The following is a 22,261-nucleotide window of genomic DNA, read 5'->3' as shown; positions in this document are numbered from 1 at the left end:
ACCAATCCAAACGTTCGAGATAGTGTATATATGATTTCATGATCCTGTTGAATATTTATTAGTTTTCTGTTTATTAATGGGTATTGTAAACAAAATCAACAAGAATCACCTATGACCTTGTTAGAATATAATATGTATTGCATGTTTATGATTTCCTCAAATACATGGTTTCAGGAGTGAATTTGAAATTTAAACTATTTTTAAATATGTGTGTATACGACGGTGCCAGAGGCTGTGACTGTCCTCATCTGGTTAAATGCACATGAATTATGAATTATATGTTATTATATGATCCATAAGAAAGTGAATGATACATTAAACGTTTAAAACCCACCCTTGTGTTACAGGAATGTCAATTGAAATATTATATATAAATACGAGTGGGTTAAACAACAGTTCCTTTTATCTCTTGCAGATGGCTCAAAACAGGAAAGGTAAACATAAACGTACGACAAGGAAAGAGGGGAATGCTATTGAAACAACCCAAGATGTTGAAAGTAATTCGAGAGAGGTTAAAGAATTTTCTGAAAGACTCTCACGTTTTATGAATTACTTTGCCGTAAATGAACACTTAATAGAGTTTAGAAGGAAAATAATGTTCGCTTATGAACGTGAAATGACAATTTTCCAAAAAGTACTTGGTCTTAACAGACGAATTTATATCTTTGGAAGTCAAATTGAGGGAACTACAACAAGGGAAATGATGTCTGACATGGATCATTTATATCGTTTTGATATGTTTCGATTGTTTCTTGATTCAGACAATCCCCCCTCGCAGCTTGATGCTCACCAAGTCGTAATTAAGGTTAGCACACATGGTTGTGCTTCGCAGTACTGTGTTCTAACAATGATTGAACCATCAACACACGCAAGGCGTTTTGAAACATTGGATCCGAAAAGGAATCCTCCTGATATCGTTCATTTTTTTCAAAAGGATTGGACATCAACTGACGGCATGATTCCACATACAATTATGTTCGACACCTTAAACCGAGGTCCAAGACAAACAAAAAGACACGGACCTGCAGAAAGTATAGAGAATACAGACTTTGTTAACGCGTGTTACTGTAAAAGTCTTCCAAAGCAATGCAAGTTCGTTTTTGAAAGGCCTCGCCCTGGTCACTGGCCTTCGGAGAAGACATTGAAAAAAGCACAGACATATGGCGTCTTTATAGTTCCACAGGGACCCACCAAAAGTACAAACATTTGTACGAACGATTATTTTGAATATCAATGGCGAATTTCCTCAAATCTGACAGAGCGGCTATTAATGTTCAGTTTGGATATAGTACATTTGCAAGCATACGTTCTGGCAAAGATGTTAAGAAAGGAGTTGTTTGTGCCAGAATACCAAGATAGGCTGAGTACATATCATTTTAAAACAGCTTTTTTCTTTGCGGTCGAGAACACCCCATCGCATATTTGGAGGGAGGAAAATATTTACAATTGTGTCAAGTACATTCTTGCAACCTTGAGGCGCTTCTTAACGCGCAAAAATTGCCCACATTTTACTATAGAGAATGTTAACCTTTTTGAAGGGAAAATTAAAATACATTAGTTTCCAAAATTGGTGAATAAACTAACAAATGTAATGAATTCACTGCGGACACAGATCGAACATATGCAACTGGACAACATTGGAGAGTCGCTAAATACGAGCAAGCATGACCGCAGCAGGTATACGAGTTGTTCAGTACTATATGCTGAAGTGTGCAATTTTGTACTGGAAGCAAGAGATAATTTTCATATTTCAGGAATACCCGTCAGTTGGAGGATAGCAATTTTTGAAATCGAACATACAAACTTTGAAACGTACCATCGCGCTCCAATGGAAAAATACAGAAAATATGACTATGAACTTCGTGGCTGTATGTCAGCTATGGCTAGTTTCGGTGCTTCGGCGTATTTAGAATATAAAGCAGAAGGAAATGAATACAATGACGACGGCTTCAATAAAGCTAGACAATTGTATACACAATCTCTAGAGTCAAATATAATTTGCAACTACATGCGATACGCTTCATTCCTTTTCTGCAATGGAGAATACGATAAAGCATGTACATATTTTGACGTGATAGAAAAGCAGATAGAAGAAGATAAAAAATCTAATCCAATATACCAGTTATGCGTTTTCCCATCGGAGTCATTAGCATTGGAGATATCAAAGCAGGACTATGGACAGATTTTCAAACAAAGATGGTCTGTCTTTTTGGTATTTACACAAGCAGAGGCGATGTGTTCTTCTGAATTTTTGCGGTGCGAAATGTACCGATGGTGTTTAGGGACAGTCAGTTCAACCGAGAAACTTCTTGTTGCATGTCATAACAAAGAGGACAGCATTTGTGTGCAAATCGAACCGTATCTCTACTATCTACAGTATCTTACATACAGAGTACTCAACCAAGGACCTAAACAGTCGAAAGCATTGATGAAATTATTGATATTCACTCAAATATTTAAACCCACAAAATTAACTTTATCGAATGGCAATATATTTTTATCCCATTTTGATACCTCTTTGAATATGCTAGGGCACTGCTTGAACTGGAGCAGAAATTTGAATCGGCGTGGAAGACTTACAAAACGTCTTTACAAATTCTACCTCAAAGAAATGCGGCCGTCTTGCATATGATTCGACTTCTCTGGAGCGTTGTTCAAAGTCTGCGAACTTAGAGACATTTGAACTACAATCTCTAAGTGATAAAGCGGCAATATTATTATATTTGTTTTGTTTTTGAACTGAAACACGAGTCAACATTGAATGTGATTAATTATACGTGTTGTCGTTTTTCACATTCGTTATCAGAGTATGATTTAGCATGATGACAATTTACAAGATAATTATTTTAATATCAAACAGATGACAAGTCACCAATATGTTTCCAATAAAATAAAACGTCATGTTTATGCATTAAAGGTAGCAACAAAACATTATTTAAAAAATACTTCAAGTGATTAATTGTAGCATGTCTCTTTTTGTTGAGCCTTGAATGTATCAATATGCGTGTATATGTTATCAACTTTACATATTTTAAATAGATAACTCTATAATAGTAAATCCCAAATACTAGGAATACGCTTGGTTTCATAATTACTCCATGTATATTGTTTGATACCAAACTATGAAATATAATTAACTATTTAAGATTTATTGAGATACATGTAATTCTATTTATCAAAGATTAAGCCAATGACATAAAGATAGTGTAACAGCCTTGTGTATAATTAGAAAAAGTTAATTCGTACCAAAACAATATTATTATTAAAAATTGTCATCACTGATCAAAAGTGAAATAATATATCTAGATTGCAGAACACTTCATAGAATTGTCTATACGGATGTCGGAAGAACTTGATTATAGTGGAGCTCGGAAGGAAACTGTAATGGAGGGGAGAGGAACTTACGTGAGGAGGGAATGCATGTTGAAGATAGCAGATACATGTTTCGGAAATATACGGAATGTTTCCACTTCGGAAGCTAATCGGAAGGGACAACCATTCCCGGTCTCCAGTCTGATATTGATTTCCTATACCTTAGCAACACTGTGAATGTCATACGAGCATATGGAGACTGGGAGGATGGTATGAAGAACTTTTTGATGCTCCACGACGACCTTACACCTCCTCAACAGTACCTGCTACAAGTCATCCGAACGGACACACCGGAACAGCCCATTCTGTGGGAAGACGTGTTCGTAAAAATATACTGGGCACGAACTGGTAAGAGCTGAACGATTTAAAGATATTTTGGAGGATGGTCAACAAGATCGAGGAGAGGTTACCATAAATGGGACTTCTGTTAGCTTTATTAATAATTGGGATATGGTACATGCATTTCCCTTACCTAAACCTCTTCCTGAAATACAATACTGGATAGACAGATGTAGAAGTAGACACTGGCCGCCTCTGAAGCAACTAGAGTCTGCTAGGATAGGCCCGTGTTTCCTGGTATCTGCTGGACATCCAGACAGTGTTTACAAACGCGAAGAATGGCTTCTGTCCCCGAACCTTATAGAACAAAAGTTGATGTTTAGCTTTAATATCACACAACTTAAATGTTACATTGTGTTAAAATTAATTAACAAATCCCTATTTGCTTACAGTGTGGGAGATTCGATAACAAGCGTTCATAGTAAAACTATCATGTTTTACACCATAGAAAGAACACATCCTTCTCTTTGGTTGGAACATAACCTTATGTTTCTACTTTGGCTTTGTTTACACGTTTTAAGGAAATGGCTTCGATTGGGAAGGCTTCCGAATTGTATCATAGACGGAGTGAATTTGTTTGATGGGAAGCTCTCTAAGGTGCAGCAGAGGCGCCTTTTATTGTATGTAGACTCCACGATAAAGAATAACTTACATGATCTATTTAACATTGGTTTATTAGATAAAATAGGACGCCGTTTACAAGCGTTTAATGTGCGACAAATTGTACCCGTTGGCGAACTAAGGCGTGTTTGCTTACGTAACAGCATCAGGCTACTGCTGAAGTTTGAGTGTTTGGAACTATTTTTTATCATTTAAGAGGGATTTTCAACAGAATAATCAGTTATGATACAAACCTTGATATTAAATATGTATAACGCAATGTTGTCGAATGCTCCACGAATGACATATCGAAAACGGTTGCTTTAGAACTTATTAAACACTTGTACGCGTTACAAAATTAAATTCAATCATCAAACTGTTTGCTTCTACGAAACATTGTTAACAGCGAAATTATAAGTCGTTTTCAATACTCTTTAACATTGATGTAGCTTTGTGTCGCTTAAAGTTGGCTTCTATAGTGTACTGTCGTGGGCATCTTCGTGCAGCAGTTAGAGTGTTGGAAGACGTGGAAAGGAGATATCATAGCAAGGTCAATGCTTTGTGTGGATGCTCATGTATAGAAGGAGACCGTGATATTCACATGTTTGCTGATATGTTATCAGATAACAGTGTAAACGGATTTAAAGAACCGCTATTTGCATTATGTGTCAAGTTTCATAGGCATGAAGCTTACTGCACTCCTTCCCTTTTGTTGTTTGAAATGAATCGCAATATCACTGAAGACGAACGTTCACATAGAACTTACATTGAAAAAGCATGGATGGACTGTGCTGAGGTTGATGCTCGTCCTTTTCTACACTATCTACGCAACCTCACGTATGGAGGGCTTACTGTCCGTGACAAGTAGCTGAGAGCCTTTTCGTCTTATATGTGTGATTTCAGAAATAAAATCAACCTGTATCACGGGGAAACTGCAATAAACTTGTTTGGATACTGCTATGAAATGGAAGGGGAGTATGAAATAGCGTTAGGTATCTACGAAGGGTCGTTTCTTTATCGCGGTACGAACAATGCCGCTTACTGGCACGTTCGGCGTATCAGGCGTCTTATAAGTTGATAAAATACAATAAAAACATGTTTATTGTGCATGATATAAAATAATTAACTTAACAGCATTGTTTAGGATAAAAGCTTTGCGATTAAATGTTTTGCTATATTTCATGCATTCAGTGATAACAACTATAAGGACAGTAAGTATATATATTTAAAAATCGTTATTATAGTCTAAAGCACTTACTCATAGAGCAGGCATTGTTTTGTACATTGTGTGTTGTAGTTTTGTATACTCACTGAAGTCTGTCAATTGCACATGTGATTTATGTATGTCATATGCACATGCTGATTAATGTCTGACATAAGCACATGCTGATTAATGTATACCATCTGAAAAATGTGATTAACGTATGTCATATGCACATGCTGCTTAAAATGTGATTAACGTATGTCATATGCATATTCTGATAAATATTTGTGAATGAACGTCTTGAACGTAATGTAATATCAGAAGATATAATCAGTCACTACACTCTGAAATATAACTCTAAACATGTATATACATTTGAAAATTATATATGTTCCATTAAGGTGTATAAACCAGTGTACGGTATTACTTTTATATAATGCATTTTCAAAGTAATGATTAATGGGGAAAAGTACATACAAACTTCTTTGATTCCTCGGTACATTTGAAGAAAGTCTTAATAAAAATTGTGCGGTATTTCCTCGAATAATGAACTTATATGGATATAATGTTTTCAGTTATATATACATTTTTGTATTTTAGATTATTCAATTTGCTTACATATTCTGATCTATTTTCAAAATTAAGTTGTATTTATCTATACACATCAAAGGAAGTTTAGGTTTCTAGTATTGACCGCCGAAAGCTAATATAGATATCGCGAAGTCGAGTTCTTAGATTTGTGCTGAACGTTTCTATCTTAACAGAGTCAAGATATAATAATTTTCATTTAAACCACATGAGTGAAGTATAAAGTGAACCTGTGAGGCCAAGTTTGAACAAGAATCGTTAAAATGAATGTTATTAATCGATCACGTAAACTGGTGTTTAAAATACAATTCTCTTGTTCAAACGAGTGAATCTTTAAAAAGTAATTAATCATGGGTATATATCGTTCGATATACAATGAAATTCTACCTAAAACGCTTTACAATGCAAGTATTTTCGTAGTTGTGTTTACATTACGGACCCATTTAAACAAACTGTTGTATATTTTTTTCTTAATTGATCATAACCCATAACGTCTGAACACTATTATACTGATAGTACTTACATTGTAAGTTAAATGTATGTATGTGGTGTTCTGGATAACTATTCGGACCAAGAATTTGAATATATTGTTATCACTGTATAATGTTATATGGTGAGCACATTTTTTATTTAACATTACAGATAATGCATCGGGATGAAGTGTTTATCATGTTGTTGAGTTCTTAAATTTTGTACAATATTCTGAATGATAGTGCAACATATTTTTTTTTCTTGAAAATTGTTGCTTTTCAAATATGTTTATATTTTCATTGGTGAATATTGACTACAAAGTATGTAAATCAATAAGATTTGAATTGCATTTTTATATGCATAATTATAAATTGTAAATGTACGTATTGTATTTTTACAGCATGTATGACATAATTCATGAACAGCCAAAGACCAAACTTGTGTTTTATGGTCCTTTTATGTATTTGTATCCCTTACAACCAACAATATTTTGTATGTGATATTCATATAAAATGCAGGTGTTTTTCTGCTACGTAAAAAGGCCATAAAACGGACCCTATCCTAAAGCAAACGGACCCAATCCCAAAAATTTTTTTTTTTTTTTTTTAGAAAGAAGTGTCTTATGATTATTATGTCTCAATTTTATTTCATAAACATCTAAAAAAAAAGGATATAACTATAATATATATGATTTTTTTCTCAAAATGGCAAGGAAAAGGCCTAATGTGTCAATATTTGTTGATAAAATCAAATTCCAATTTGGTCCATTTTGTCGATAAAAATTTCCCAAATTTGCCATTTCATCAATTTAAACAATCCCAATTTGACCAGACTACTTTTTCCAAACGGCTGGAAACCCCCCTGAAATGTTGTTACATGTGTATTGTGTGATGATTACAAATGTGGAATAAATTGAACTCAATTTGCAATAGCAATAGTGCTCATATTACACATATGTTGAAAAGTGAAGTCAAACACCTTAAGTTAGCATGGTATGTTTGCGCATTTTCTGTCCACGCAAAAAATGCTGTAGCATTAATATCAAAGCAATGCTGTTAATATTTCCAGAAGTTACTCCTGAAATATGAATATTTAAAAAAAATATATGAAATGTACATACATATTTGTATGCAATTGTTATTTTCATATGGTAAATTAAATGAGGACACAATAATCATTGTTTAATGATAAAAAAAATCAATTTTCAAACCCTGTTACCATAAAAACCAAATTTAAAAAATGGTATCAAATGACAAAAATAAAATGTTTGTATGTGTCGAATTAAAACAAAAAATGCAATTATGGAATAAAGTATGATAATATTGTTGTACATAGTTCATTTACTACTTTTTGTCTATGTTAATTGTTTTTAAGCATATTTGCGAAATGAGTCATTTTGTACTAAACAGTGGTATTACGTTAAGGTCGATATCTCGAAAACTAAAAATGATAGAAGCCTAATTTATTTTCATTTTCTTTCAAAAAGAAAGTGAAAATGAAATATATAAAAACATGAAAATGTGATTTTTGAGCCATAGTACTCATTTTCCTAGCCACTGCCAAAATTACCCAAAATTGTTCGTACCCGAATATTTTACGTACCTCATTTTGTTTTCGTATCCATATGTGAAAATGAATGGCTCCTTTGCAGACGTATGCCTCTTGTTCTTAATAAAATTTTACAAAGAACTGTGGATTGTCTAAAAGTCCATGTACACTGAAGCTATGCCAAATCTTAAATTAACGATGCGGATAAATGACAAGATTTGTTTTATATCCATCCTTTTCAAAAGCATCGTCACACCAGTACAGTCAGTACTTTGATTTTGTAATCGGGATTAAGCTAACGTCATTTGTATAAAGTCACTGAATGAACATTTCTGGCATTCACGGGATGCAACGTCAAATGTTGAAATAGTGTTAAGCTGGGTACCACTGAAAAGTTTAGCGCTTGATGATGGATGAGCCGGGTACACATGTCGAAGGTTTAAGGAATCATTTGATTTACCCTACAGACCAAAACACAAAAATACGTCATATTTACACAAAAAAAAATAATTTCTCAGACATATCGATTCCTAATATGAGTTTTGAATAAATTAACAAACATGTTTTAAGAGATACATGTTCATGATTCTGAAGTAACAACATGTCTTTTCAATCTTCAATACAGAATCTAATGATCAGCTATAATTATAATTGATTGTTTCAATTTTCGCGAATCGATCGTTCAACCAACTAACACTGTACATAGTTTATATTTCGCGCACAATGATTTAAGTGCTCTTGTACAGTCTTATTAGACTGAAACAATTTATCGATACATTAACGTTAATTTCTTCATTATAATTTCTTCATTTGAACTTTCGCATTATATAGAAACACTCATCACATCTTTAGCAGAGAATGAGAATGGAGAGATTGCAGAGTCAAAACAAGCATTAACAAGTACATATCCTACATACATCCTTTCTTATTTACAACTAATCATTTCAAAATTGACTGATTTTCAAGTACTATAAACAATTAATAAGGTTGCAAAAGTCTGACATATATTGTTATTTATATTTCTCAATTATTTGTTTAAAACCAGTACAACCAACATAAACTGCATGGGTATTACCACCTAATTATCTACATATTGATTGAAAGAAAGTATGTTTTGATTGAAACAAATAATCATTTCTCTCCTCCGGGATATGTGTGCGCGTACACATTACATTTTATAAACTTTTGTTTTTAAATTCTACATCAACATAATTAAAGCGACCATCATAATCGGTTTGAAATCAATAACACGTTCTATTTTTTATGAATAATGATTGTGCACAGTACACATGATTGGCCATTTGAGAAGCTCCAAATATGCTTACAGTCATTATTAATTAAAGTGTCTTACAGTCTATATTGTGTCTATATTGTATGTACAAAATAACAGGCTTATTCTGCATTACATTATATCGAATATATTATCGTTTATGTTTGACCTTATTCCATAAACAGCTATGCTTTCAGTTGTAAAAGCCATTTGTTAAGTATTGTGTAGACAAATAAAACACAACACGACATGATCAGGACACCTGTATACGAACAATGAATCAAAATTAAAAGGAAATGTTATTTTTATAACTATACGGTTCAAAGATGAACACACAACTGGCTGTGATCATAAACCTTTAAAAAAAACACAATTATGTTAAACACTGTCTAGGTAGTAGAACAGCAAACAATAAATCGACATATAGAAATACATCGATTTAAACTTCACAAGGCGTATCGTATATCCGAGGTAGCTGAATGTTAATGGACTGTCAGCGTGGTAAACACTAAGTTTTACATCAACTGGTTTACATGAATATTGTAAAAGATGAACACGGTAGCATATAGTTATAGCGGTACAAGAATGTGTGGTTTAAACTGACTCGTTATTGGCTACATTATTCAGGTTATATATACTGCAGATCTAGTTCAGCTTTTTAGACATAAAACGATTTATATTCTGTAAGGGAAACACATATTGTGAAATTAATGTGGACTGAGCTTTGGAGACAAACGCAAATGGTAATGATATTTATAAATCGTAGGTTCTAGATAATACCATAATTCAGTGGCAGTGGTGAATGTTTAGACAGTGAAAGTTAAAGTCTTGCTAATTTAAAGCGGATGCCATCTTGTCAAATCTAACTGTTTTGATTTATTAGTGTTTCTATGTTAAGCCACAATACTAGTTCAGGTATGTAGATGGATGATAAGTTGTGTGTCTCTTGTTGGAAATTTGGATTTACTTTGTGTGTGTTGTTTTACCGCTCGATTAAGTCCAAACGCAGTTACATCTGCTCTTGGTTATGGTTTACCTTGGCTTTCAGAATGCGCAAATATGATTAATCGTCCTTTCATATTCTAATAACAGACACCTGCCTGAGAGAGCTCTGTTGAGGGCACAAACGGGGGTCGTTGTCGACATTACAAAAGACTATGCAATTTGTTGTTATCTTGTTTCATGGTTTAAGGGGAACAATTATAAACTATTAAGATTATGTTTATTTATTCATCTTGTCATTGATCATGTGGAATACCGAGTGTTTTCATGCTTTCATAAGTTGCACGGTTTTTCATACAAGGGCAAAGACGATCACTTAAAGCTGTTTTAATTTTATAACACATATTAAATGTGGATGTTTTTTTTAAACTATTTATAGACTTCAGTAGTGACTTACAATCGATATTATTTTTATTGTATTTGTGTTTTTAGGACGACAACCGAATCTCTGACTGTCTGCTACTGTGTAGATGTACATGAGTTATGAAATGTGTTTTCGTATGAACTACGAGAAAGGGATTGACTTATTAACTGTTTAAACACTCACGGAGTTTGAAACAGGAATGAAAGTGGAGCGTCACAAATACAAAAACAGTGCGTGAAAAACAATTTTAACAATTTTGCACTGTTTTACTTTACATAAATCAATTCCGGGAGCTAAACCTAACCAGTTATTTGGCGAAATATTGCCGATATATATATATATGTATACGTCTTTATTATCTAACAAAATAGATTTTACTACAGATGGGGATATAAAACATTGTTGTTTTTCATAATATTTACACTTACAATTCGTAGGTTTTTACATTAAGAATGCCGGAGAGACAGATACACATGCTAGACACATTCGTGTTTCTGAAATGATCTTTATCTGCGAAACGAAACATAAACACACAGCTTCCATTTTCTAATATATCCAGTAAAAAAGTTATATTCATTTTCTTTTAATCAGTAAATGTTATCTACGCGATCATCTTCGCTTAAATAAAACAAAACTAAAACTTAAACAACAATAGTAATGTTTCTCAATAAACATTTCCATTTCTTTGCATCAATCATTCAGCAAATGAAAATCAGCTCGATGGGAAATTACATACATGTTATTTCAATTTATGATTTTATCCGATTAAAGAAATGAATTGCAATATGGCGATATGGTATCGTTCTGGTTTTCTGACTATCAAATAGGTAACATAATTCATTAAACAATTTCAGCTCAAACTTAACACCATGGTCATAGTGAAATGATAAAGGAAAACCAAACGTGTTTAAACTTGTTCGATCAAACATTGATCAAAGCATTTGCTTCTGAAACAATTTCTATGTTTGGTGGAGGACTACATTTTGTCCATTTTGTAAATTGGTTAACGACAACCATTTACTATATATTTCCATCTTCGTTAGTGCAAAAAGACCAATACGGTCAATTGAAAGTGTTTCCAATTTAGCACAACTGTTTCATTGCGGATGATTTTCTCTACTTTACTTTCCACCTTGCAAAAGCAATACATTTTTTAACCATAGTTCAACATAATGTCTCAAATCAACCAAGAAAAATATTTTCATAATATTCTGTTAAGTTTTCTTTACACATAAATGTCCTGATGTAAAACTATCATGCAATTGATACAAAACGTAGTTATCCATACTACTTTGGACAACTGTTGGAAAATTTAAAAATGCTAACATCGTCATATGCCCTATCTAACTTTAGAACGTTCAATCAACGCTCAGGGTCAACTTTTACACTACACTCTAATGCGTGTTTGTTCTTGTAATCTTTGTGATCATTCCACTCTTTTAAATGATTAATCAATCCGGACTTTATCAGATGATTTCTGTATTGTGACAACGTTAAAACACTTACATTTACACTTGTCAGGGGGTACTACTTTCTCTTGTATCTACGTTTGCCAACTCTGCTCCACGAATTGCTTATTTATTACTAAGGAATGAATCTCTAATCCTGAACTGGTCCATGTATCATCAGAGGCTGATTCCAAAACAATGCTGACAATTCTTACAAACAAAGCACAAACACAAACAGCAATCAGTACCATTTGATCTCTCAACATCAGTAACCACAACATTACCAAAACAAGTGGAAAACTCTTCTCACAAAAAAAGGCAACGTCTTCCAAAACATTGTATTAGTTTTGCAACTATTGTAATTTTCATTTCCAATCGGTTTTGAACGAATATTAATTCTAGAACACGTTTAGCTTTGTTCCGCAAACCTTGAATATAGAATGTACCTGTAAAAACAAAAACGTGAGAACAGTGTGACCTGAAAAGGAATCGGGTGTTAAAATTCAAATCATGAACCTTATTAGTGAATTTGAACTAGTTGGCTATTTGCTACACGATTTACATTTAATTGAAATTGGAACCAAACAAGTAAAAATATTGTTCACTACACTTTTGAGAAAAAACAACGGCATTATCATGACAGTTAAATACCTTGTTTACTAATAACCCATTTTTGAGAAAGCTTGGGAGTCGTGCTGATAGCATGTTACGCCAAAAGTGGTGGGAATTTTGACTTTTGTAAATTTGAAGCGCTTGACATCTTATCCAATCTGAATTGTTAAAGATAATATTATATCCATAATTAGTTTTGTTATTTCTAATTTGTTCGTTGGCTGTTCGTTAAAGTCCAATCGTCATTAAAATAAAAGCATAGTGTTGTTTGTATTAATCCTAGGGTGTCAGAATACTAACGAAATTATATCCGTGTCACTATCTAATAACATAACGTGTTACAGAAGAAACCAGGCACACTGAGCGAGGTTGAGAGTACGGGCGGGACTACTAAATAAGTATGTTGTTTTTCACATGCTTTATTGTTTAACGATGCAAAGCCAAACTATTGAGATAGTGTATTTATGATTACATGATCCTGTTGAATATATATTAGTTTTCTGTTTATTAATGGATTTTGTAAACAAAATCAATAAGAATCACCTATGACCTTTTTAGAATATAACATGTATTGCATTTTTATGATTTTCTCAAATACATGGTTTCAGGACTTAATTTGAAATTTAAACTATTTTTATATGTTATTATATGATCCATGAGAAAGTGAATGTATTTCCATAGCAGCCGTGCGCGTACGTTTTTTAACAAGTTTAAATATCTCTGTTGGCACAGAGTAAGCATTCAATATTCGATATGTAGTGTTGTGGTGCCTGTAGTTTTACTTGTACCAGTAATAATTGTGAGTGCCTTGTTTTGGGACACTTGCAGCTTTTTAAATAGTGTATCGCTAGCAGAGTGGCACGCGACGCTTCCGTAGTTTATTATGCAGAGTCAGTGACACAATGTATGTGCTTGAGTGTGTTTGTCTGTGCTCCAGTTGTGCCTTTAAATTGATTTTAGGATATTTCAGGTCCTTTTGTCAACGAAAGATTTGTTTAAGTAAATTATTTGAATATGCACTACTATTAGTAACATTTATTTCGCTGATAATATGAGCCCTTTAAAATATATTAATAAGTAAAACACACAAACTATCATGCAGGCTTATTATACAATGTACAATCGTTCATAAAATATCTTTTAAGTATGTATCTAAATCCATTATTAGTCATGCTTTCTATGTGTAAAGCTTGTTAAGTTGTGTTTAGTAAATATAAATTGGTTTAAACTTCACACGACGTATCGTATACACGAGGTAGAGAAATGTAAATGGAGTGTCAGTGTAGTATGTACACGAGTTTAAATCAGCTGGTTTACATTATTTTTGGAAAAGATGTAGAAAAAAAGCACATGGGTATAGAGTTACTAGGCGTGTGTGGTTTACACTGCTTTGTTATTTGTCGGCAAACGTATTCGGGTAATGTTCACCGTCTGATCTATTTCAGCTTGTTAGACATGTACACGATTTATATTCTGAAAATGTACACATATTGTGAAATGAATGTGGACTAAGTATTTGAGACAAATGGAATTAATAATGGTATTTATCAATCTTAATGTCAAGATAATACCATTCTTCAGTGGATGTGGTGCAAGTTTAGAAAGAGAAAGTGTAAGGATTTTACAGCGGATGTAAATTTTAATTGTTTTGACTTGATGTAAGCATGTTAAGCAACGATAAGTGTTCAAGTATGTACATTTAGATGGATGATAAGTTGTGTGTGTCTCTTGATGGAAATTTCGGATTTTCCGTGTGTCTGTTCTTTGACTGTTCGATTAAGTCCAAATGCAATTGTTAAATCTGCCTTTGGTTATGTTAAACCTGGGCTGTCAGAATGCGTAAAAGGTACCACCCTTTCACATTCTAATAACATACCATTGTTGCAGCAGACACTTACCTCGGTGAGCGAGTTTGAGAGCACGAACGGGGTCGTTGTCAAGAGCACCAAAGACTCTGTAAGTTGCCGCTCACTTGTTTAAGGGTTTCAGGGTACACATATACACTATTGAGATTGTGTATATATAATTCATTGCTTATGTTGAATATATGTATTGTTTTGATGTTGAAATAATGTTTAGCGTACAAAGTCAAAGAAGGTCAGTTATGAATAATTTCATATTTAAACATGTATTGTATGTGTAAGCTTTTCCTAAAATATGCGTGAATTTTGGGAGAGAATAATAATGTACATGTATACTATTTTTAATGTGTAGTATTATTTAATATATTTAATATATTCAGATGGAAACCAGAACACTGACTGTACGTACTGGCTACGTGTAAATTATATGCCGTATCACATGTTTAAAAACTCACCTCATGTGTTCCAGGAATGTCAAGTTTAACACCATCCATAAATAAGTTCGTGGGATAGAGTGTGCTATTCTTTTAAAAGATGGAGCAAAACAGGCAAAGCCCACGGGACCATACAAACAAGAGTAATGCACGAAAAGAATTCCAAGATGAAGCAAATAATTCGACAGATGATAAAGAATTCTCAGAGGACCTTTCACGTGTTCTTGATTTCTTAGCCATCAATGAACAATTGATACAGTTTAGAAGGAAACGCCATTTATCTATTGAACGTGAACACACACTTATGCGAAAAGCAATGGGTTTTAACATACGAACTTATTTCTTTGGCAGTCAAGCAGAGGGCACTACAACAAGTGGACTGATGTCTGACATAGATCTCTTACAGCATTTTGAAACGTTTCGTTTGTTTCTTGAATCAGAAAATCCGCCCCTTCAGCCCTATGATCACCAAATCGTACTTATGGTGATCACAAACGTTTGTGCTCCGCAGTACTGTTTTTTATTGTTGATTGAACCATCAAAACAAGCACGGCGATTTCAAAAAATAGATCCTAAAAAGGTTCCTGTTGATTGCGTTGATTTTTATCGAGTAATGGCAGATTGTATCAAATCTAATAATAATACAACTGGGGTAATGATTCCACATACAATTATGTTTGGTACCCTTAACCAATATCCAGACAAAATTAAAAAAGCAAACGCAAAAAGACACGGACCAGCAGAAAGTATATGGCATACTGACCATGTTAACGCGTGTTATTGTAAAAGTCTTCCTAAGCAATGCAACATTGTTTTCGAAAGGCCTCGCCCCGGTCACTGGCCTTCCAATAAGACGTTGAAAAAAGCCAAGAAATATGGCGTCTTTATAGTTCCACAAGGGCCCCCCAAAAGTACGAACATTTGCACGTACGATAATTTTGATTATCAATGGCGAATTTCCACAAATCTAACAGAGCGGCTTTTTATGTTCAGTTTAAATACAGTACATCTGAAAGCATATATTCTGACAAAAATGATAAGAAAAGAGTTGTTTGTGCCATAATATCGAGACAGGTTCAGTACATTTCATTTCAAAACAGCCTTTTTCTTTGCGGTCGAGAACACCCGGCCTGATGTGTGGAGGGAGGAAAATCTAATCAATTGTGTCACGTACATTCTTGCAATGTTGAGACGCTTCATGACAAGGCGCATGTGTCCACACTTTACCATAGAGTATGTTAACCTTTTTGATGGAAAAATTGAAAGACACGGGTTTCCGAAATTGATGGATAAACTTACAAATGTTATTAAATCACTACGGGCAAAGATTGAAAAGATACAAATGGACAGTATTGGAAAGACGCTTAATGAGCAAATTGCAAGAAAAAATGATATCAGAACATACTGTGTGAACGGTTCTGCACTGTTGAATTATGTATTTAATATTCTACAGGAAGTGACGCAATGGTTTTATGAAATTGAATTTTCACTGAAACCCGTTAATGGCAGGAGAGCATTGTTTGCAAACGCATTAACTCTCGTAGAAACCTATTATCGCACCCCGTTGGAAAAATACAGAAAATATGACTATGCATTGCATACAATGATGACACGTCTGGCTAGTGTTGTTGCTTCGGCGTATTTAGAACAGAAGGCAGAAGGACATGAATATAATCACGATGACATGAATTCAGCTAGACAAATGTATATACAATCTCTAGAGTCTGATATCATTGGCAACTACATGCGATACGCTTCCTTCCTTTTTTGCAATGGAAAATATAATAAAGCTTGTAGATATTTTAACTTGATAGAACAAAAGATAGAAGAAGATAAAAAATCTAATCTCATTTACCAGTTTGTTGTCTCCCCATCGGAGACATTAGCACTACAGATAGCAAAACAGTCATGTGAACAGTCTTTCAAACAAAAATGGTCTGTCTGTTTGATGTTTAGACCAGAAGAGTCGATGTGTGTTCCTGATTTCTTGCGATGCGAAATGTACCGAGGGCGTTTTATGTTATCGATTTATAGCAAGGAAGACTGCATTTGTGTGCCAATCGAACCCTATCTCTACTATCTTCAGTACCTTACATACAGAGAACTCCATCAAGACAGGAAACAGTCGGAAGCTTTGAAGAAATTATCGAATTTCACTAAAAACATTAAACCCACAATATTGATCCCATCACATAGTGAATCACATGGTGATATCTGGTTATCATTCCCATACTTTGATACATCTTTGAACATGCTAGGGCACTGCTTTGAACTAGAGCAGAAGTTTGAATTGGCTTGGAGGACTTACACAACTTCTTTACAACTGCTTCCTGATGGAAATGCGGCCATCTTGCATAAAACTCGACTTCTGTGGCAGGTTATGCAAAGTCTGCAGACTTAGGGCCCTTTAAACTAGAATCGAGTAGTAAAAAATGGAAACTGTTTTTTTGTTGAATGTATTGTGACTCAAACAAGAGTTAACTCTGAAGGTGATTAGCACCCCAATATACCGTTTTGACACGGATGCTGAGGTTTGGCCAACGTGTTGTTGTTGTTCACTTTCGTCGTAACAATATGATCCGACATGATGATAGTTTTATTATACTCTTTAACATTTGTTTAATGAGGTATATTAAAAAGTGCACATGAACATAAAGATTCATTTTATTTAACTTCAGCCTTTGGGCGGCACCTAACATGTAAAAGCTGAGCTGTTTTAAATTATGAGGTTATTACTGTCGAAAGGTGACAAGACATCATTATGCTCCTTATAAAATAAAACTATACGTATATGCATAAAAAGTATTATCTTTTGTGTTATAGTTTTATATACTGTACACTATGTTTAAGTTACAATGTGTGCGCTAATACATATTTAGTTTGTGTTTTACACCGATGTTTTTTTATTACGAATGCGATATTTGATCGTTATTTACATGTACATTGTGTATCAATTGTTCATTTGAATTCTTTCAGAGTTATTTTACTCGATAATGCCCCGGCTCAAGTCTTTGTGTTAGCGTTTTATAATGTATATTTATTGTGTTCTTATTATATATTATTATTTGAATAAATACTCGTGAATACACATTGAATTATCATATAGCGTCAAACTGAGATAATATGGAAAAGGAATATACTTTTTAATTTTAATTTGATATTATTATTATATTATATCATTATACTTATTATTATATTATACATGTATTGTAAAGGCATTAACAGCCCAAGTGCTCAGAATATAAGCCTCTAATGTTTTAAAGTTCAGTTCAAGACAAACGATTCCACTTTATAAAAAAGAAAATGGGCATGCTTTTACTGAGTACAAATTGATCAAGATTGTTCTACATACCAAAGCAAATAATTATTAAAACATACTACCACTGCACGTGTGGTTTAGGCTTTTAAAGTTAACATTACCGTTTTCTTTTTAATTGATATAATATTAGTTATGACCACAATTTTGATAACTGACACATTTTTTTTACAATCTACAAACATAATACACGAATTGAATGCATTCAAGTGACTGTTCCATTAGCATATTTAATTCCATGTCAATCATGCAAGTACAAAACAAGCGATACATGAATACCGTTTACTGTAATGTTGGCTGTAATTTAGTGGATGTTAAACTTCTAAGTGACACACACACACACACACACACACACACACACACGCACGCACGCACGCACGCACGCACGCACACACGCACGCACGCACGCACGCACGCACACACACACACACACACACACACACACACTTTCTTTCGAAAATTCACACTGCTTTATTTGTATATCACAATACATTTCTATGTAAATTGGGAATTATAAGTTGCTCATAACGTTGAGTGTATGAATACACATTTCAATAACCTAATAAAATAAATATCCGATAGTAAACGTACACAAAACAAGAGAAAGTCGATTTCTGTACACGCCGATATTCAATAAATGGTAATTCATATATAAATAATACACGTGACTGTCTTTCCTCTTCTTAACCCATCGTTTAAACTGTAAACAATATTGATACAAAGAGGTAATTACGAATCACTTAAAAAAACGATTTACGATCATAATTCCTTTTATATTTTCATGTCGATATTTAATCATAATTACAATTACATGTATACTACACTATTTAAGGTTTGTTGTGTTGTTTATGGTTAAACAATAATAGAGTTCTAAAGAACAAGGCTCGTGCACGAGTGGTTTAAAAGTCACGTTTACAAACGTTAGTTATTTATTGGAATGTTTATAACACAACATGGCGAGATATTTGATTATAACGAGAACTGACAAGTATGAGTATTATATGTTAATGTTCTGTGCGAAGGATTGTGGTTTCTTCTTGCGTGGTTTATTATTTATCATTTTTAGAACAATTGGCAAATATTATGTTTTAGTATTAAACGTTATGGGGTACGCTCCAATTGTTCAGCTGTTTATCAGGTAATGAACAACAAATTCAAGTTCTGGTGGCTTTCTTCATTGGTGTTTTGTATGCACGAATCAGGACGAACATTCGTTGTTAATTTATAGATACAGAACGATAAAGTGAACGTTATTTCTTATGGATATCTGCATGACAATATACCGATTTAAGATCAGTAGTAACGCGTTGTTCTTTAAAAGTGGAAAGCTATTTAATTCAAAACTGTATATAATGTTTTATTTCGAACACTTTAGTCCAAGCCATCATAACGCTAGTTTTAACCATCGTTTTCTGCTAAATTTGACATTTTATTTTAAACATGTGGTCATTCACAACAAGAAACATGTGTTTTTGTTGATGTTTCACAATATAGTAAAACGCCATTCGCGTTCTAATGAAAACAAAACGGCATGACCGTAACGATCAATAAATGCAAAATATTACAAAACATTAAACAATAAAACAAAAACCCTCAAAAATGAGATGCACTGTTAATATTTAATGATTCATCAAAACACCACAAGTCTCTCGTACATATGGTATATTATCAAAAACGCATTTCGACAGTGGTTTGTATGTAATGTTGTGTAAACATGAATACTATGATAGTGTCAACATATTGGCTTATGTACAGCACTTAACAGTACCAACAACAGTACATAGAAATAATAATAAACAACTATTTTACCAGCAGAAAGTAATTTATAAGATCACTACAAACGTTTATACCATTTAGAAGAGCCCTACTTTGCTAGTGATACCAGTAAAAGTTGAAAATCAACGATATATTTTTGGTGACCTGAGTCACTTTCACTTTCACTTTCCCAAGTAAACAGCGATGTTAATAAACTGATTGTTTGTAAACACAATTGACTTGGAGGACACTGTATTTTGAGCTCAAAACAAGTTGCATTGCTCATTTTTGATGGTAATGTCCAATAGCATATATATATTGTTTTTTGATAATAACCTTTTTAAATAGATAAAAAAAATATTTAAAAATCGGTAAATAATTACGGATCGTCACCTGTATAGGGCCTTTAAAATAAACATCAGAACTAAAGAACTACAATATAAAAACAAGAATAAAAGTAAAAAAAAAAAAAAAAAGATAGAAAAACAGTTAACCACACCAGGACTCTAACCACTGACCCATGGAGTAAAAGACAAGCGCCGGAACCACCTAGCCATCCGTCCTCACGTGTGTATGTGTGTAATTCAGAGTTAATGTTCGGGTAGTCCTTGAGTCTTTACGACCTAATTATGTGCGGACCTGACCATTCGTCTTCACATGGGTTGCCATTTATTTTATACTTTGTATAACTATCAACGTGTTGTTAAAAAATATAACGATAACACAAGAAATCGAAATTTTTAGATCATTTCGCGTCTGAGACGCTTTATAATTTTATCAATTTCTAACGATGATTTTTCGTAAACGAAAGTGTATTTTCAGTATGAGTCTGCGGCATTAGTGTAACTTCGCACACTGATGTACATTGTTCCCTTTAAATCTCGTAAAAATCGGTCGAATCTATGCGAATGCATTTGTGTGCTTATTAGCCGTATAGAAGTTTCGTACTTAAATCAAGGGCCAAACAGTGCTAACAAACAGTAACCGGTATGTCAGATCGTAAAAATACAAATATGCATATTGTTGTTAGTGGTAGACTACCCAGCGATGTAAATAGCTTACGAGTTACTAAGTTGACAGTCATTCAATGCAATACATTGCACGCTGCAGGAAAATGTGTAATAATAATGCAAGTTAATATATAACTGTGTCAATATACCAGACCGATAGTGGTAATATTAATGCCCATAATATTTTGATGTATTAAGCTTTATAAGAACAAACAATGGAATAGAGAGTGCATGCGTAAAATAAAACAAAAACATCAAGTTGCAATTAATTTATTACACATGACGTTTTTAGTGTTGTTGGATAACATAGTTCACGTATTATTCACAAACCTGATTAAAAGGTTACGGAAAATATATTAAACACTACCACGGAGTACGGCCGGGTGCGCCGACAGCGCCCAATTGAGTATACTACACGTCAAACGTCATACATCGACTATCTCCGGAATCCAAATATATTTAATAAACGTCTGCTGATCCAGAGTGAAATACGCGTTATTTAATTAATAACGTATACTTTTTTATCAACAATGAAGTGGCAATTTAATAATAAATTGTTCTATTAAATGCACTCGGCAACAATAAAATAAAGGAACTGCCGGAATTGCAACCAATGTCCGAGTCTCTTAAAGAATTCTGCGCCTTTTGTTCTACCGACTGCGCTAAACCTTAGGCTAGGACTTACGCAAACAAATGGGAATTTAATCAAAATGAATGTTATCTAGTATTGCTATTTAATTTGAATTTCGGTGCTAGGAGCTGAAAAATAATTTACACTAAATGAAGTAATGTATTAAGAGTTGAAGGTGCATTTTGTGAATACATGAAAAAGTAGATTTGTCAATGCACAGTCCAAAGGGTAGAACGTAGTTTATCGAGCTGATTATATATAGTATATTTATCAAGTTGCAGATAAGGACAAGGGTCTTGATAAGTTGAAGTATCCCAAGGTAGGCGAATGATATCAATACGCCAACATGTATCTGCGTAGCTATCTTATGTGTCTTAAATATGTCATGTGTGTGATTAAACGTGTGGACATGTAGATTTAAAATGGAATTCCATT

The 22,261-nt window shown here is 33.6% G+C and overlaps 3 protein-coding genes across 11 annotated transcripts in view; 2 read left to right on the top strand and 1 right to left on the bottom strand.

Moving 5' to 3' along the window:
• LOC127881881 (uncharacterized) overlaps nucleotides 1–7,784 on the top strand; it is a 7,875-nt gene extending 91 nt beyond the window's left edge. For both annotated transcript variants that reach the window (XM_052430068.1, XM_052430069.1), the window contains exon 2: nucleotides 416–7,784. In XM_052430068.1, coding sequence (XP_052286028.1) covers nucleotides 416–1,558 — 1,143 coding nt within the window. In that variant the 3' untranslated portion in view covers nucleotides 1,559–7,784. The remainder of the gene's footprint in view (nucleotides 1–415) is intronic.
• LOC127881879 (myosin-11-like) overlaps nucleotides 1–22,261 on the bottom strand; it is a 241,744-nt gene that overhangs the window by 64,493 nt on the left and 154,990 nt on the right. The gene's annotated exons all lie outside the window — the stretch shown is intronic.
• LOC127881880 (uncharacterized) lies at nucleotides 9,841–18,200 on the top strand. 8 transcript variants are annotated; one of them, XM_052430064.1, is made up of 5 exons: nucleotides 9,841–9,893; nucleotides 10,827–10,988; nucleotides 13,163–13,216; nucleotides 14,709–14,774; nucleotides 15,150–18,200. In XM_052430064.1, the coding sequence occupies exon 5, from the start codon at nucleotides 16,298–16,300 to the stop codon at nucleotides 17,513–17,515; it is 1,218 nt and encodes a 405-aa protein (XP_052286024.1). In that variant the 5' UTR covers nucleotides 9,841–9,893; nucleotides 10,827–10,988; nucleotides 13,163–13,216; nucleotides 14,709–14,774; nucleotides 15,150–16,297; the 3' UTR covers nucleotides 17,516–18,200. The 8 variants fall into 8 exon arrangements, with proteins under 8 accessions (XP_052286024.1, XP_052286023.1, XP_052286020.1 ...); XM_052430063.1 differs by lacking the exon at nucleotides 9,841–9,893 and adding an exon at nucleotides 9,901–10,019; XM_052430060.1 differs by lacking the exon at nucleotides 9,841–9,893 and adding an exon at nucleotides 9,901–10,135.

This window comes from Dreissena polymorpha, chromosome 5 (genome assembly GCF_020536995.1).
Source record: "Dreissena polymorpha isolate Duluth1 chromosome 5, UMN_Dpol_1.0, whole genome shotgun sequence".
Taxonomy (NCBI): Eukaryota; Metazoa; Mollusca; class Bivalvia; order Myida; family Dreissenidae; genus Dreissena; species Dreissena polymorpha.
The sequence above is the reverse complement of the archived record's forward strand: the minus strand, read 5'-3'. Positions and strand labels throughout refer to the sequence as shown.

Excerpts from the sequence above, each read along its gene's own strand:
- LOC127881880 (XM_052430064.1), top strand. The coding sequence starts at position 16,298 with ATGTTGAGACGCTTCATGACAAGGCGCATGTGTCCACACTTTACCATA.